At 39.7% G+C, this 16,489-nt stretch overlaps 1 protein-coding gene across 2 annotated transcripts in view; it reads left to right on the forward strand.

Annotated features, from left to right (window-relative positions):
* The first annotated feature begins 2,384 nt into the window (after positions 1-2,384).
* Positions 2,385-16,489, forward strand: part of myo1d (myosin 1D) — a 427,465-nt gene continuing 413,360 nt past the window's right edge. The window contains exon 1 of one of the 2 annotated variants that reach the window (XM_052038939.1): positions 2,385-2,816. In XM_052038939.1, the coding sequence (XP_051894899.1) occupies positions 2,722-2,816 (95 nt within the window). In that variant the 5' untranslated portion in view covers positions 2,385-2,721. The remainder of the gene's footprint in view (positions 2,817-16,489) is intronic. The other variant, XM_052038938.1, reaches the window with a different exon arrangement.

The following is a 16,489-nucleotide window of genomic DNA, read 5'->3' on the forward strand; positions in this document are numbered from 1 at the left end:
GCAGTGAAGTTCTAAAATTCTGCATTCAGGAACTGCAGGTACAAATCCACAGCCTATTGTTCACTCAAGCACTCCAGTCCAGGCAACATTCCTGGGAATCTTTTCTGCTTAAACACATCCTTCCTATAGAATGGCGAGCAGAACTGCACACAATACTCCTCGTGCAGCCTAACCAAAGATTTGAATAACTGGAACATGATGTCCCAACTCCCAAAATGCATCACTTCACACTTGTTCGAGTTAAATTCCATCAGCCATTCCCTTGCCCACTTTCCAAGTTGATCTAGATCCTGTTGTAACCTTAGACAACCTTCTTCACTGTCCATTATACCACCAACTTTGGGATCATCTACAAATTTACTAATCACGTCACCTACATTCTCTTTCAAATCATTAGTATACATGATGAACAATAAAGTACCCAGCACTAATCCTTGCAGCACACCACTACCTCCCATCTGAAAAGCAACCCTCCATCACCACCAAGCCAATTTTGTATCCAATTTGCTATCTCATTCTAGATCCCATGTATTCTAACCTACTGGACCAGTTTACCATGCAGGACCTTGTCAAAGGCCTTGTTAAAGGCCACGTAGACAACATTCATTGCCCTGTCCTCGTCAATCCTCTTAATCACCTCCTCAAAAACTCAAATTTGTGATACATAATTTCCTATGAACAAAGCTATACTGACTATCCCTAATAGTCCTTGCCTTTCCAAATGCAAATAAATCCTCTCTCTCAGAATCCCTTCCAGTCACTTTCCCACCACTGATGTAAGACTCCCTGGCGTGTAGTTCCCCAGCTTATCTTTGCAGCTCTTCTTAAACAAAGGGACAACATTAGCCATCCTGCTATCTCTCAGTACCTCCTCTGTGGCTAACAAAGTCAGAAAAATTTCTGCTAGGGTCCCAGCAATATCCTCCCTTGCTTTCGATTATATCTTAGGAAACACCTGGTCAGGCCCCAAGAACTTATCGACCTTTATGAGTTTCAAGACCATGAGCACCTCCTACTTCGTAACAACAATATGCATTAAGATATCATTGTTCTCTTTCCTGAACTCACTAGCTTTCATATCCTTCTCGAAGGCAAATACAGGGGAGAAGTATTCGTTTAATACCTCAGCCATCTTCTGTGGCTCCATGCATAGATTCTGACACTGATCCTAATGGGGACTTCCCCTCTTCCAAGTTACTCTTTTGCTCTTAATAAGTATATTCCTTATCTACCAGGGATATCTCATGTCCCCTTTTTGCCCTCCCAGCTTCCTTCTTAAGTGTACTCCTACATGCCTTATACTCTTCAATGGATGTGTGATCCCAGCTGCCTTTCCCTGACATATGCCTCCTTGTTTTTCCTGACCAGAGCCTTAATATTCCTCATCTACCAGGGTTCCCTAATCCTGCCAGTCTTGCCCTTCACTCTAACAGGAGCATGTGGTTTCTGAACTCTTTCTTTCTTACTTTTAAATGCCTCCCATGTCTAGCGTCGCTTTATCTGCGAACAGCCACTCCCAATCAATCTTTGTAAGTTCCTGTCTAATGCCTTCAAAATTAGCCATGCCCAAATTTAGGAATTTACTCTGTGGACCAGTCCTATCCTTCCCCATCACTATTTTGGAAACTAATAGAAAATTATGGTCACTGGTCCCAAAGTGCTCTCCCAGTGGTACACCAGCCACTTGTCCAGCCTCATTTCCTAAGAAGAGGTTGAATGTAGCCCCTTCTCTAGAAGGGCTATAACACAGAACAGACCCTTCAGCCCAGAATGTCATGCCGACATAGCTAATCCCTCCTACCTACAGAATGCCCATATCCCTCTATTTTCCTCTCATTCATGTGCCCACCCAAGCCCCTCTTAAAAGTCCCCTATCTGCATATTGCTTCAGTCTTAACCAATTCCACCCCCATCTTAATCCCTTGGCACTATGGGCAGAAAGGATAAACGTAACTCCCTCTCTTTCATAACGACCAACATCATCAAACTCAAAACCTCCCGTTACCTGAACAAGGAGTCTCGGGCGGGCTTGCAAGCCAAGGAAAACCCACCCCACCCCATCACCATCTGCTGCAGTCGTCGGCGGTTCCACGGGCGAGTGCCAAGGCCCACCCCTCCCCGCGCGCGAGCCCGCGCCCGCTTCAACCGCCAGGCTCGTGGGGGTGGGGAGCGCGCGCGCAACATGCCCGCCCGCTTCAACTGCCAGGATCGCGCGCGCGGGCGTGGTGGGGGGGGGGGGGGGGTGGGGGTGGGGAAGGTGGCTGTGGGGGGCGCGCGCGCGTGCGCGCGTGCACGCCGACCCAACCCCCGGCCGCCTGTGTGCCGCGCGCGCGTGCACGCCGGCCCAACCCCAACCGCCTGTGTGCCGCGCGCGTGCGCGTGTGACGTGCCGTCTCAACTCAGGTGAGGTGCGGCTCCGGAGAGTTCAGCTCGGGGGAAGGAATCTGCCAGAGGAGAGGAGAGGAGAGGAGAGTGAAACGAATACTCGCCGGGGACGGAATCTTTCTTTTTTTGGCGAACACTGCAGTCGTTTGTTATTTTATATTGTGAGGAGAGGTGGGGGGGTGGGGAAAATACCCAGACTGCGTGGAGTTGAGGGAAACCTGTGAGGGGGCTGAAAGTCTAAGGAGCAGAGCGGCAGTCCAGGATAAAGAAAGTCTCCTTCACTCTCTCTCCTTCCCTTTGCCCGTCTGGCTACGCTGCCGACAGACAGGGGGAACCATGGCGGAGCAGGAGAGCCTGGAGTTCGGCAAAGCAGACTTTGTCCTGATGGACACGATCAACATGTCAGAGTTCATGGCAAACCTAAAACTGAGGTGAGAGATAAACCGAGGGACTGGGAGGTGGTTGGAAACGTGGGGTAGAGTCCAAGGGAGCGAATGGGATAATTTCAAGAAATGATGAGAGATTTAAGGATGCTAATGTTTTAAACATGCATCCATAGTTAGTGAATGGGAATGGGCTGAGGACCTTCATAAAGGGAGAGAATCCAAGAACAGATTTACAAGTGGGCGAAGTGAAATTTAATACATTGCAGGTAGTTCATACCGCTGGTGATATCTTTGGGATTAAGGATTAATCCCATATCCATGGTTTTTTAACTCGCTGTGTTGCTTTCGATTTCTTTCCTGCACAAGGGTGTTTTGCATCCTTCAACGATAAAGTTATTACTATGATAAGCATGTAATTGATTGCACCCTCCATTTTAATATGGAGAGTTAATAGGTAATGTTATAATTGGGTGAAGGAGCGTTTGTGTTTCAGTTCTCAAAAAAAACACTTGAATATGGGGTTTATGTTCTATATTCACAAGGCCCAAAGCACTTTTGTGATGTCTGACCACCCCCAATCCATTCCATAAATAAGTGCCTCTCTCATGTGGTTACTTTTTGGTGACTTACAAGCTTTTTTGTTAAACTCTAAGGTTATGACAATGTTGGAAGAGTGGGGGAAGTGGATTCAAATAGAAATTAAACATTTTCAGGGCCACAGGGTGTGGGTCTAACCAATGGCCATTTTAGAGAACCAGGATAGTTGTTGGGTTGAGTGGCAGCTTGTATGATTCTAATAAGTGTTTTGGTTGACATTCTTGGATTTTGGAGTTCAACATCAGATGATAATTTCAAATTGGGTTAAAATGTTTAATAATGAGGGGGTGGTGGGATAAATTGGAATGTGTTGTAAGGCTGTGACAATTGAGAACCAGTTCTGGTTCAAATTTGACATTTTTACTGATTGGAAGCACAATCTTTGATTTTTATTTTTCTTTGTAGAACTGCTAATCATCTCATTGCCACAAAAGTTTGATCATATTTATTCTGGTAGCTGCTGTGTGGTTTTGTGTAAAGTGGCTTTAGAGAGAAGAATTTTTCTGCATATAGTACATTGTAGCCTTGTATTCCAAATGGAATTTTTGAAGAAAGGCCCTATCTAAATGGCAGAATGAATCTCAAGTTTGTAGCTAAGTTGTGGACAAGACAGACAGAATTGCTGAGAGTAATATTTACTTTCCATTTATTCACTCAGGTCTGCTGTAGAAGTAGATGGGTCTGAGATTGGGAGACAAATCATAATTCACAGGGTTTGCTGAGAAGGGGGACTCTTAAAGCATGGGTTTGGTGGAATAATTAATCTGGTCCATTAGAGGTCTGATGTTCTGATATTGCTGACATTGCACATCCAAAAACATAATTAGTCTTGCAAGATGTCAGTTTGGGATTGGCTGTATGGTATTTAAACTAGTTCATTTTGAGAGAGATTGGACCATTTTCTAATTTCGGGTTTTGTCAAATTTTTGCACACTGACCCCTCAAGTTTATGCAGCTAAATCTATTTTCCTAATTTGATAGCAAACCATTAGCACAGTTTTACCAAGAAGTTATGTGCCAGGATGTGGAAAACTCTTTTAGTTTCAGAGCACAAATCTGGAGAACTGATTTATCAGTGGTGTGATCAAAGCCAAAATAATTTAGCAGTGTTGAATTTACTTCAATAATTGCCTACAGTTTGTGTTTTAAGTTGCAATGGTGTGACTGAGCAAGGCCAACAAGCCACTGAATACTCATTGCAAATTTACAATGTTGCTCCCTCATGATAGATTTTTGGGAAGACCAAACAAGAAAGCATCTTGGTCATGTCATTGGCACTTGTTTAAAGACAAGGTAGAACAAACTAAAAATAAGTGCTTCCATAAATTATTTAAGAATATTTAGTTTTTGGGCCTGTGCTTTTGCAGTTTGCAGAAATCTCAGCTGTACTTAATTCCATTGCTGCCTATCTTCCATACAAGTGTATTTAACCAGGTAGAGCCACTGGTCAATAATGAGTAGGAATCCCAGTTGGTCTTCCCTCTAGTTCTGGGGCAATTGACTAATTTAATCAGCATATCGTCTTGGATTATCTGTGAACTCAGCACCAATGTTAGATCAAATCAGGAGCTTTATGTTTTTATGGTTCGATGAAGCATGGCTATTACTGATCCAACCATTTCTAAGATTCATACCACATGGAAACAGGCCATTTGGCTCACCATATCCACATAGACCAGTGGGCATTCAGCTGTATTAATCCCATTTTCCAGTACTTTGCTTGTGGCCTTCTATACCTTCCGGGCAATTCAAGTGCTTGGCTAGACATTTAAATGCTGTCAGTGACTCTGATTTCATCATTTTCTCAGGCAGTGTATTGCAGGTACTCGCCATTCTCTGGGTGAGAAAGGTCACCCTCAGATCCCCTCTAAATCTCTCACCCTTGCCCTAAATCTATGTCCTTTAGCTTTATCGACTTCTGGGGAAAGGTTTACTGCAGTGTACCTTTTCTATACCACTCATAATTTTAAATACCTTAACCATATCACCTCTTAATCTTCTTCACTCAAGTAAGAACAGACTTAGCCTCTCATAATTAAAACACTCCATCCCAGGCAACCTCCTGGTGAATCTGCTCTGTCCTCTCCAACACTATCACACTCTTCCTATAATGTGGTGACCAGAACTGTGCACAGTACTCCAGCTGAGGTCTGACCAATGTTTTGTAAAGTTGGAGCACATCCTCCCTCCCCTTGTTTTCATGTCCAATTAAAGAAGGTCACTTTCTCATTTGCCATCTTAACCATGTTATCTACTTATGCTGCCACCTTCAAAATTTTTGGATCTGTACACCAAGACTCTGTTCCTCGATACACCCTAAACCTTGCCATTCATGGTGTATGTCCTAGCCTCATTATTACTCTCAAAATTGCTTCACCTCCTATTTCTCTGGATTAAACTCCATCTGCCATTTCTCAGCCCATTTCAGCAAGACATTGATATCACCCTGTAGCCTAAGGGTAGCCTCTCTAAATTGTCCAAACTCTTGAAAAGGCTACGCCATCTGAATACTTAGTCAACATCATAGGTTTGTTTTGATTTGCTTCCAGGAAGTTTGTAGCCACTGGTGCTAATTTCCTGTGTGAATTTAGTAGAAAGTTGTTTAAACTTGAGTAATGTGGCGTGGAGTTGTGATTTGTTACTGGAGATAAACTTCAAAACTTTTTTGTGTAGGGTGTAACATGTAACTGTCAGAAATGCTTTGATTAATTATTTCTTTAAATAACATTTCTCCTGCCTTTTGTAATGTCCAAAGGTATTTATGGGACAAGAATTGAACTTCATAATAGTACTTTCAAGTAGGTGAGAACATTGTGGGTTCAAGTCCCATTCCAGAGTTGAAACTGTCAAAAAAAGTGCAGTTCTGCAGAAGTGCTGCGCAGTTAGAGATGCAAAGTTTAGAAGGAACATTAAATCAAGGCCATTAAAATGGTGTCTGGCTAGTATTTATCCCTCATTGAACATCACTTAAAACAGATTAGTTGGTCATCGCATTGCTGTCCATGGAACCTTCCAAACTGCCTAACGTTTCTTAAATTGTAAAAGTAATTACACTTCAAAAGTATTTCATTGGCTCTAAAATGCCCTGATTGTCATATGATTATGAAAAATGCTATATCAATTCAGGTTTCTGTTACTGAATCATAAAATGGCATGGGGAAATTAAAGATATCTGTGAATTTTCTTTGGTAATCTTCTGAGTTACTATTAAAGAATACAATAATGAGCTTGGGGAGAACAGAGGATTCCTATTCCAAGTATCTTTGATCTTGCATCTACCAAACTGTAACCGCTTAAGTGTTTCAGCCGAAAGGTATATGCAGTGATTTCATCTGCAGCCTTTTTGGGAAGGGTTAATCTAGAACTTGACACTTAAGGGTGGTACAGTTGAACAGCATCACTAATCTATGGAGCTTTCAACAAGCTTGTTTATAGGTGCAGACCTTAACGTGGTACAGCTGTTGTTAATTAATTGTTGATGTTCATTTGCCAATTAAAACATTTTGCACAGATTCATGAAATTTGTTCAACAACAATTTGCATTTAAGTAGTGCATTAATATTCAAACGGCTCTAGGAGCACTGTAGAAAGATTGTAGTAAGAGAGCTACAACTGTAAATCCAGTGGTGGAGTTCAGATGGTGGCTTTGAAAGTTTGGGAGCAAAGCTGCTTATGCAAGAGAGAGAAGTAACAGGGTTTTGGGGAGCAGGGTGAAGGTGGTGCTTAATGAGTCTTGAGGTAGTGAGTATGTGTAGGTATGTGAGTAAAAGTAAGAATTTTATGAATAAGAAGATGAAATTGTTAGATGAGTGAGGTATATTAGTAAAAAATTGCATTTACATTGCACCTTTTCATGATAGTGGTTTACATATAGCTACTGTTGAAATCTAGGAAGTATGTCAGCCAGATTATGTACATTGAGGTTCAACACCAATCAAGATCTAATGACCAGACAATTCTTTAACATTGTTTGAGGGCTAAATCTTGGTCAGGATACTCCTGTTCCTCTTCAAAAGATCCTGAATTTAATGTCTCAGCTGAAAGGTATGCTGCAGTGACTACCTCTTGAAGCTGATCGTCAGTTTGAGACTTTTCATGTGTTTAAAAGATTACTCATCCTTCTCCAACTTGAAGATTTTATTAAAAAAAATTAAAGTAATATTTGAGGGGAAAAGAGGTATTTGAAAATTAATAGTTCGGTACATGTCGGTAATGCACTGATCTCAATCTGTTTTGTGCTTGAATCTCTAAAATGGAACATGAGCCCTCAGCTCTCTGATACGTAGGCAGGAGTGTTACCCCCAAATCTACAAATTTGATATTTATATCTTCTGTTGGGATTGAAGTTACCATTCATTGGAAGAGGGATTCCTGGCCTAAAAATTAGGAGGAATTTTTCTTTATTGGATGTTTTAAATTTTTTGGAGCTTTTATAGTTTTTATCTTGGTTATTTACAGCAGTCTTAATTTTTAAATATTTCTGAACCTTTGAAAATATAAACAAGTCTCAAAGATTTTGACAGACAGTAAAGTTCTGTCCTCCTCCTTCAGCTTTGCCTTCTGTCAAAAACTGTTGGGGCATTTTGGGGATAGTCTGTATGTCACTTAAGGGTTTCTCACTGTGGGCATCTTGTTACACCTTGGCTGCTAGAAGTGGAGGGATAGCTCATTTGCTTCTGTTTGTCTAGCTCGGGTAAGTGCAGTCAGGAAACACAGGTGGTGAGTTTGGATACCTTGATTCATCCTTGTGTTTTATTTTTACACTGGGTGTGGCTGTTGCAGGCAAGACCAACATTTGTTTCCCCAATGATAATTGCCTGGAGTGGTGGTGGTGATGAACACAGCGAATTGCCCTAAACCTTATGATGATGTTCTCATGGAGCTATAGGGTAGGGAGTTTGGGATTTTTATCTAGTGAAACGTGATATATTTCCAGAGCATAAGAATGTATGCCACGGAGCAGAATTTGAATGTGGGTCTTTCTCATATGAATCGAGAATACAGCGGGATATAGATCAGTTACAGATATGGGCAGAGAAGTGGCAGATGGCATTTAATCTCGGCAAGTGTGAGGTGTTCCACTTTGGGAGGTCAAATGAAATGAGGAAGTATACAGCCAATGGTAGGCCCACTAATAGTATTGAAGTACAGAGAGATATTGGGGTTCAGTTCTATAGTTCACAGAAAGTGGTATGCTTGCCTTCATTGGTAGGGGTATTGAGTATAAGAGTAAGGAAGCCATGCTGCAGCTATATAAAACTTCAGTCAGATTGCACTTACAGCTTTGTCCTGTATGGTATCAATCTCCTTCAGTGTTGCTGCAAGTGGAGAGCACAATTCTGGTCACCCCATTATAGGAAGGACTGGAAAGGGTGCAGAAGAGGTTCACCAGGATGCTGCCTGAATTAGAGGATATGAGCAAGAAGGAAAGGTTGGACAAATTTGGGTTGTTTTCCTGAGAGCATCAGAAGCTGAGGGGATAGAGGTTTTTAAAATTATGAGAGACATAGGTAGGATAGACAGTCAGAATCTTTTTCCCTGAGTAGAAATGTCAAATGCCAGAGGACGTGCTTCTTAGGTGGAGGGGGGTGGGTGGAGGGGGAAGAGTTTTTATATGCAGAGAGTGGTAGGTTTCTGGAATGGGATACCAGGGCTAGTAGTGGAAGCAGGCGGTTGTGGAGTTTGAGGCTTTTAGATAGATGCATGAATATGAAGGGAATGGAGGGATGTGAATGATACACAGGAGTAGGCCATTTAATATAAATTAGCATCAAGATCCGCGCAACATCGTGGGCCGAATGCTTGCCCAATGCCGTACTATTCTCTGAATCCTGTCTGTGTCCTTCTAGGTGACAGTTGTGATCTTGGGTAGTGCTGTTTAAGAACACCTGGTGAGTGGCTGCAGTACTACTTGTATGTGGTACAGTCTTGCCACTTTGGTATGCTGGTGGTGGGGCGAGAGTGCCATTTAAGTAAGCTTTGTCCTGTATGGTATCAATCTCCTTCAGTGTTGCTGCAAGTGGAGACCACAATTAGTGGATGCAAAAATGAACCGCTGGAGTAACTCGACAGGTCAGGTAGTATTTGTGGAGGGAAATGGACAGTAGACATTTCTGGTTGAGACCCTCAACTGGACTGCAGAATTTGTTTCAGGTTCTAGCATCCTCAGTTTATGTCTACAAGTAGTGGGTAGTTTGGTGATGGTAATGCACTTAAATGATAAGGAGAGGTGGCTAAACACTCTTGTATGTTAAATTGCCTGGAACTTGTGTGGCATTATCACTCAAGCCTAGCTCTTGTACAGGTTGTATTGTAAGGAGGCATGGTCTGCTGCTTTACTTGAGAAGTTGTAAGTGGAACTACAAATTCATTTCCCATGTTTTTGAGGGAAACCCAGTGGAATGGCTGAAGATGATAGGCAATATTATTGAAAGACTTAATTTTGAAAGGGCTTGACAAGGTAAATGCTGGAAGTTTTTTTTCTCATATGAAAATCTAAAACTAGGGGATGCTATTTCAAAATTAGGGGTCACCCACTTAATATGGTGACGAGGAGGAATTCTTCTGTGTTGCGAAGCTTAGGATTTTCTGTCCCAAAGAGTTATAGAAGCTGAGATATTTGTTGGTGTGTAAGGGAGTTATGGGGAGGAGGTAGGAAGGTGAAGCAGAGGCCAAGGTCCGATCAGTCATAATTTTGCTGAATGTTAGAATAGACGAGGGGCCTTGTGGGTCTCATTCTCTCACAGCCCAAGGACACTACCTAGTTATTGCTTTAAGAATGGTTTGGGGCTGAGTTATTGGCCTACGAAAGCTGTAGTCATTTCCTTGTGCCAGATATGACTCGAGGATTTTCTCCTCGATTCCCATTGCCTTCGGTTATGCCAAGGTTCTTTGATGCTGTACGTGATATCAAGGGAATATCATTCTCACTTATCCTTAGAATTTAGCTCTTTTGTCCACATTCAGAGAGAGAGAGTAAAGTGGTCCTGTTGGAAACTATATTGAAAAAAAATTATTGGTAAGCAAGTGTTGCTTAATAGCAATGTTGGCAACACTTTCCACCACTTCGCTGCTGATTGTGAGGAAACTGGTGGTAATTGGTCAGGTTGGATCTGATCTGTGTAATCAGGACTTATCTGATCTATTTGCTACTTGGTTAGGTAATTGCCAATGAAACAGCTACTGTCTATCAGAACCGATTAGCTAAGATCATAGCTACTTCAGGTGCCCATGTCTTCAACACCACAACAGGGACAAATAGCCTGCAGCCTTTGTCATATGGAGTTTTCTCAGTTGTTTTATTAACAGTCACTTGGAGTGGTTTTTAGTATCTGAGGATTGACCTCTGCAATGGTGAGGGCTTTGTGACATGGCTTAGTTGAATGATTTTCTTATGCACAATGATAAGTCTTCATTGTCATTGATGATGGAGATGTTCACGTTTAATTGTAGAGCTTTTATCAGATTTGTTCATCATCGAGTCACTTGGCTCTGTGTAGCATACATCTGGTTCTGTGTTGATTCTCTAAACTGGCTCCTGCTGCTGCACCTAGCATGCTTTTTCTAAGTTTCTTATTGAAGTAGGGTTGTTTCCCATGCATATTAATAGTAGAATTGGGGATATCCTGGGCAATGAATTTAGATTGTGGTGGAAAATAATTCTGAATCTATTCCATTTGGCACACAACAGTGAAGATGTTCTCAGATAACATCTGCTCCACGAAGACTCCATGTTGATCACTTCTACCATCATTGACATGGTAGTTTGGGGCTGTTGGGAGCAAGGTAGATTTGTCCTTGCCCTAATCTGTCAGCTATGTTCTTCAGGCCATGGCTCGCTTAGTTAATAATGGTGCTGCTGATCCCTCTTGGTGATGGATATCAAAGACCTTCACCTAATGTTTATTCGGTGACCCTGCTATTCTCTATTTCTTTCAAGAAGGAGGATTGTTTCCTTCGCTGAGGTTGAGGAGAGTGGTGTGATTGGTAGGCAGTAATCCTGGAGGTTTATTTGCCCCAATTTGATGGAAATGAGACTTCTTGGAATCTGGTGTGAATGTTGAGGACTTGCAATACTATCCTTGACTGAATGTGCAAGTGCCAGTGGAAATAGGAACTTTAGGAATTGTGATGAAGAAACACAAATAAATCCCTTTCTTGCCTGCCCTGAGCCCTTGACAGCAGTAGTTTACCACCATCAGTGGGATCACCAAAGTTGAGAAAGAAGTCATACTGCACAGTAATGAGTCCCTTGACCTACCATGAACATGCTAGCAATCAAAAATCTTTCTATGCTAGTCCTGTTTTCCAGGCTGTTCCTGGTCTAAGTAGTTCATTTCCATTTTGGGGTTGTTGAGTTAAACTTTGCAAATGAAGTGATCAGGAAACTTGGTGAAGCTATTTTTAGTTCATGAATACAGGTCGACACAGAAATATGAAACTACAAGACCATATTGTATTTTTAAGCAAAATGTTGCAAAACTAATAATGTGGAATTGCTGTATACTTCATTTCCATATTTGAGATTTTTTTTCAAGTCATAGGAGATGTGAAAATGGTCAGATGTTGCTTGACTAAATTAAAGCCAAAATTTTGAATGTTGGCTTCTGTTTATGAAAGCTTGAGTAAAAACAGCTTATTTTTCCTTTGTATATATCTTTGGGGAATGTGGAAAGAGGTGGCAACCAGAAAATGAATGCAAATAGTTTAAGATTCAATGGTAGAGCAAAGTTTCAAATGCACAGAGTCATGGTTCTTGGTGGATGAGTTGAATTGGGGTCTTTTCGGAGTGCCTGGAATTTGACCAGTAGAGTATTGCAACAGTGTCTTTGTAAATTGATTAAAGTCAATTGACCCATGCTAAAGCACAAAGTTTGAGGAGTGTCTTGTGAATAATTTGCTAATTGTATGATAAAGCAGTTGAGAATATTTGTGATCAGGCTGTACTGTTTGTATTGAAATTAAACTAAAGTCACCGGAAAGAATAATTGCTGTAAAAATTGATCATCATTTGATAAATTATACAAGAAAATACTTTTGAGTGGTATAAAGCTCTTTACTATAAAAAAAACTAGTTGGAGCATCTTGCGTGTTTAAGTTGAACTCTGAAGGAATATAGAAGTGATGATCATTATTATATACTGAAATTGACCACATGCAAAATATAGTTGAACTGTCTTATAATGCATGATACACTGAGTGCCTAAATTGCATTGCTTATAGAAATGAATACCCCGATCTTGTGTTCATGAGGACCAAGTATGTCGAAGTAAATGCTGCACATCCAATTTGTTTTAAAAGCTGGAGATAGCACTGAATGCTGTTGCAAATTTATATCTGTACCAACTTCAGCCCTTATTATTTCATTGGTAAGTTTCGAGACAGTGTTAAGTTTTGCATGCATTAAAGTAGTTGATGCAGTTATTCACTGAAGTTATGAAAATAAATTTTGATGACTTTAAAGCAAATACTGAATGCTTGAGAAAAAAATTGTTTATTTTTTGGTTCTAAATGTACCTGCTAAAAATTTTTTAAAAAACCTGAAAATTCAGCATCTGGAATGATACAATGTAGTATTCCATGTTGACCCCTCAGATGCTGATGGCCTGTCTTTTGTTTTTAATGAGTTTCTGTCAACTTTCATCCCTAATTTAGACTTAGTTATTATAAATTTGTTTTCATCATTAGTAATTAGACTTGAGACAAATTTATATGGAGGATGGAGGGAGAAACTTTGCAAGCAGGTCAAAGAGCAACAATTTATCTTACAAAGAGGAAGTGTTTAAAGTCAATTGAAGATAATCTTTTAAATCTGAAGATCAAATATTATAAAATGTTTGAACATTGCCCTTGTGTTTGTGTTATCTTTTCTACACTCAACACAATTGTTACTGCTGGTTTCACTGGGATAAATAAATATTCAACCCTTCCAAGAAAACTTGCGGTAATTTTGGAGCATTTCGCAACTGGTAGCATTCTTAACCAGTCTATTTGTGGTAAATTATTTATCATTCAGCTGCTCAACTTTTCTTTGAAAACTCATTGGCCTAGATTTTATTGAGGTGAGGCAAATCAAATATAAAGAGAAGTAAATGGGAAAATATTGAATGAATTAAGAAAAAGTAAAATGAGGAAGTAAAAATTGAAAAATTTTTCAAAAAATTGTGAACAATTTTCTATCTGCCTTAAAGAGACTTCAGTCTAAACTCTTTCGGAGGCTGAATAGAGTTGCAGGAACAAAGTTACAAAGTAGCAGTCCTAATTTTCTGTGGCAAATGTAATTGTTAATGTATAAATGCATAAATTACATTAAATTCCCAAGAAGGTTGAGGATGAGCAGTTGTTCTCGTGATGCTATTGGCCAAGCAACATAATTAATGAAGATTCACAATTGATGAACAACTCTTTGACACAAGTTGCTGAATGATGTATAAATTTGCTGCTTTTAATAGTAAAATCTGGGCTATAGTTTTCAATGGAATAAAGGTGTTGGAGGGCAGAAAACCAGGCTAATTTTGGCACCCAGTATCTATACACACAAATAACGAAAATATGTACTCTGTTGCACTATTTTGTAATGATTAGAGATAAACGGAAAATTGCATCTCCTTAGGAAAATGTTATAATGGGAATGGGAAACAGGCAGATGATAAGAAAACAGACTAGATTGTTTGCTGGAGTAACACTTCCTTCTGCTTAATGTCCTCAAATTTGCTGCCCAGGGTGTGTATTTGTTGTTAATAGTGTATGCAGCGTAATTCCTTTTTATCGGATATTGGGTGATGAAATCTCTTCTGAAATTGCAATGGAGCTGTGGGCTTTTCTTCAGTATTTAGTAATTTTCAGTTGAATATAAAAGGTTGACTGAACTCTTAATGTTAGAAAACCTGTCGTGATGGTCCAACTATGCAATAAATTTGATTGAAGGAGAATACCTAAATAATGGTGGTATTTCAATTCTTTGCTCTTTATCTGTAAATTGTCTAATAAATCTGATAAATAGACCTGCCCTGTCTTTTGGAATTGAAATGAAAACACCATGTATCAGATTTCCACCATAGAGCTTTAAAAAATATTGATAACAAAATTACAGATGCCCTAATAATCTTCCAAAGTTCTCTCAATTTATTTTAGTAGAAAAAACTGCGCATGTTACTCACTATTTAAGGAAGGTGAGAAGAGAAACTAAGGAATTATACAACAATTGGTTGAACATATTGTTGCATAATTACTAGAATCTATAAGGATAGAGTGATTGAGTACCTTAAAATTTCATCTGATCAGGTAGCCAGCATGAACTTAATAAAGATTGTTCATGCCTGATGTATCCAATTGAAATGAGATGTCTAAAGTCTCAGCCCAGGGATTGTCTATGAATATTATGTGTATGGACATTTAGAAAGCATTAGCCGAAGTCCCCCATGAAGGACTTGAATCTAGGTCACAACACTGGCTAAGAAATTGGCTGAGCACCAGGAGACAATGGATATAATTGTCAGGTGGTCTAATTGACAACATGTGATGAGTAATGTCTCTCAAGAATCCATGTTGAGGTCTTTGGTTGTTATATAGATTATCTATGGGGAAATTCAAGACTTCCACTGATATATCAGTAAAATGTGGAGGTGGATTAAATAATAAAAATATTTGTGGAATATGGTTTTGATTGTAGGCAAATGTAGGCACCACAGTTTTGGAATGTATGTATTATTTTTGGGAACTGCAATGCAAATTTAGTGGAATGATACCTAGATTTTTAATACAATCTATGATCTTTCGTAATGGAGTCTGACTTGTGTGTTTTAAAAAAAAGACTTCTTTGTTAAAGCTCATACTTTCCCATCTATTTACGTTGAAAAGATACTTTTTAAGATAGTATTTAACAATGTGTTGAGACATTTATCCATGGCAACTTTATTACATTGTTTCATTTTTGTTCACAAATAAATTGGCTAATTGTTTCATGAATTGTTTGAACCCCGGTCCCATTAAAATCATTATTCTTTCATCCTTACTAATTCCCTTGGTGTAGCCTTCATCTACACTCCCATAAATCCAAGTTATGCAAATTTAAACTGATATGGTGTTCAACCATTCAAAAATACAATCCTCGGCTGATTTATTGCAAATCACCATGTTAAATCCATCTTACACATCTCATACAATCCGAACAACAGCCTGTTTGAGAAATTTGTGGATTATTTTACTTACTAAGATTGAGGTCATCCAATCAGATGCATATGCCACTTTCCATTCTTCGAGCACTTTGGGGCAAACTTACTCCAGCCCAGTGCTTACTCCCAAAGTTGTATGTTCAGTATCATTTTACTTTCTCTCTGTGTATTCATCTTGTGCTCTTCTTCCCATGAGATCCTACAGTTGCTTCCTTGACTCTTTGCATGAAACTGCTGATAACTCGGGTTCTCTTCCTGGCCCTAGTTTAGCTTATGTTGACTTTTTTTTCTCACTCCTGTGATCATTGTCCTAGTCCTAAAATACAATACCTTGAACTCTCTGTCCTTGCAAACTGCGTTTTGAACTTCAACTTCCATTTTCATTCCAAAGTTGTTTAAATATCCCCAATTTATGGCCATCTTTTCTGGAACACCTTATTGGAATAATCCAGTTATGTTCCTCTGTCACAGTAATGAAGCAGCTCTAAACAAAACTACTTTAACAAAGGTGACTTTTAAAACCAGTGTGTATTCTTCTTATCCTCCTTTCCATTAATGCTGCACTTGTCTGGTTTCATTCATACTTATTCAATCATGACCAGAGTATCAGGTGCAGTGTCTTCACTTCCTATTCCCACTCTTATTCCCAGTCGTCCAGGGTCTCAATCATTTACAACTCCCTTGTATTACCATCTGAAAAATCGGCTTTTGTTTCTATGTGTAGGCTGATAGCCATCAGCGCTCCATCATAATCTATTTTGAGTTTTTCATTATTTCTCAATGTTCCGACTGCTTATTCAACGTGCAGTGCTGGATGTCCAGAAACTTACTGCAATTAAATTTTGGAAAGATTGAATTTGTGCCTAGCATTTGTAACAAGATAGATGGATAGACAGCACAAATGGTAACATTTAAGTATGATCTAGTAATTATGAAAGAGAAGTGGTT

Source organism: Pristis pectinata, chromosome 25 (assembly GCF_009764475.1).
Source record: "Pristis pectinata isolate sPriPec2 chromosome 25, sPriPec2.1.pri, whole genome shotgun sequence".
Classification (NCBI taxonomy): Eukaryota; Metazoa; Chordata; class Chondrichthyes; order Rhinopristiformes; family Pristidae; genus Pristis; species Pristis pectinata.